General features: G+C 37.6%; 1 protein-coding gene across 1 annotated transcript in view; it reads left to right on the top strand.

Moving 5' to 3' along the window:
* The window catches only part of Shoc1 (shortage in chiasmata 1), a 63,149-nt gene extending 61,915 nt beyond the window's left edge, over positions 1-1,234 (top strand). Inside the window, exon 25 of the mRNA XM_028779871.1 lies at positions 1,134-1,234. Coding sequence (XP_028635704.1) covers positions 1,134-1,234 — 101 coding nt within the window. The remainder of the gene's footprint in view (positions 1-1,133) is intronic.
* The last annotated feature ends 347 nt before the right edge of the window (positions 1,235-1,581 follow it).

Raw genomic sequence — 1,581 nt, 5'->3', positions numbered from 1 at the left:
TTACAATCCATAGTAACCCCATACACACATATACAAATTACAATCCAAGTACCTAGTGAAAGAAGAATCTTCATGGCTGTCTTTCGTTGCCTGGCTATTCACTTAAGGTACTTTCCGTTCTATCCATTGTTCTGCAAATGTTACTTCATTTTTTTAAAGCTGAATAAAATCCTGTTGTTTATATGTACATGGATACTGTTGATTTTTACTGATGTTTAGTTCTGATTTTCATAACAAGAGTTATGATGGTGTTGTTTGTGCTTTATTATATAACTGTTTCCTAAATGACCCAGATCAAACCTTGTCCTTAGACTCTAGAACAATTACACATGTGAACTCTCTAGACTCTTGAACATGGACCACTTCCCTATATAATTCTCTCATTTTCTCCATGAGAAAATTCCAGAAAGTTTCTAATTCTGACATTTAAGCTTTTAGGAATATAGATGGGATACTCAAGATATCTGTGTACATTTTAATTCACCTAGTTTTCAATAATTTTCTTTTGCATGTGTATGTGTGTGGCATGTGTGCACGTGTATGAATGTTCATGTGTGGGTGCAGATTTACTGATGCATGTGCATGTATGTGTACACATGTGTGGAAGCTGCTGTCTGGAGCTGTGCATGTGTGCATATACACACAAGTGTACACGCACACACGCACGCACAATTCACATGCATAAATTAATTAACAATTTAAATAAAGTTGTATTTATTAAATACAGCTAATAAAATGTAAACATCCTGGACACAGTAGGAACAGTTTCAGTGGTGTATAGAGCCAAGGGACAAAGCATGTCTGAGTTCAAGGTCAGTCGGAGCGAGCACTGAGCTTACTCTAATCTGGGAAGATGTGTTGGAAACCTTCAGGGGTTAGGAAGCCTGTCTGAGTTGCTTACTTGCATTGGTTTTATTTAAACACATTAGAGCCAGGAGAGACTTTAGAGATCATAGAACCTTATAGAAGAGGAAAGTGGAATCTGGGCAGAAGAAATGGCTTACACAGTCTATGTGCACACTGATCTTAAACAGCCACTGGGGACAGGTGCATTCATGTTGAAAGAAAAAAAACAAACCATTTTTTGTATCTACTTATCCCAATAAAATGGTTTTCTTTTCTCCTTTTTACAGACTTAATGTACTCACAAGTACCACCACCCAAGAAACGACGTCTAATGTATGAGAAAATCCCAGGAAGGATGGATGGGCAAACCAGGCTGAAGTTTTTATGAAAAACAGAAGGGACAGTGCCACCTGCCAGGTTCTACTTCCTTATGACAGTCCAGTAACGAAATCACTTAGGCTTGACTTTACATCAAAGAAAATGCTATTGTTCTTACATGTCCTCAGTGTTTATACCTAAATCTGCTGGTCTGACTTATCAATTAGCAGAATAAGCATAAGACCCCAAAAAGTATTCAGATTCATGTGTGCTTCACAAGCTTTTTGTCTTTTTAAAGATGTTTTTTCACTTATGCATATGCATGTGGACTGTGTGCCCTTGAGTAGAGGTGCCTCGGAGGCCAGAGGATCCCAGTTCCCATCATAGTCTTTATTTCTTAAGGGTTAATTTTTTATT

This window comes from Grammomys surdaster, unplaced genomic scaffold (assembly GCF_004785775.1).
Source record: "Grammomys surdaster isolate TR1022 unplaced genomic scaffold, NIH_TR_1.0 363, whole genome shotgun sequence".
NCBI classification, from domain to species: Eukaryota; Metazoa; Chordata; class Mammalia; order Rodentia; family Muridae; genus Grammomys; species Grammomys surdaster.
Note: the sequence above shows the minus strand (reverse complement) of the source record. Positions and strands in the feature narration are given on the sequence as shown.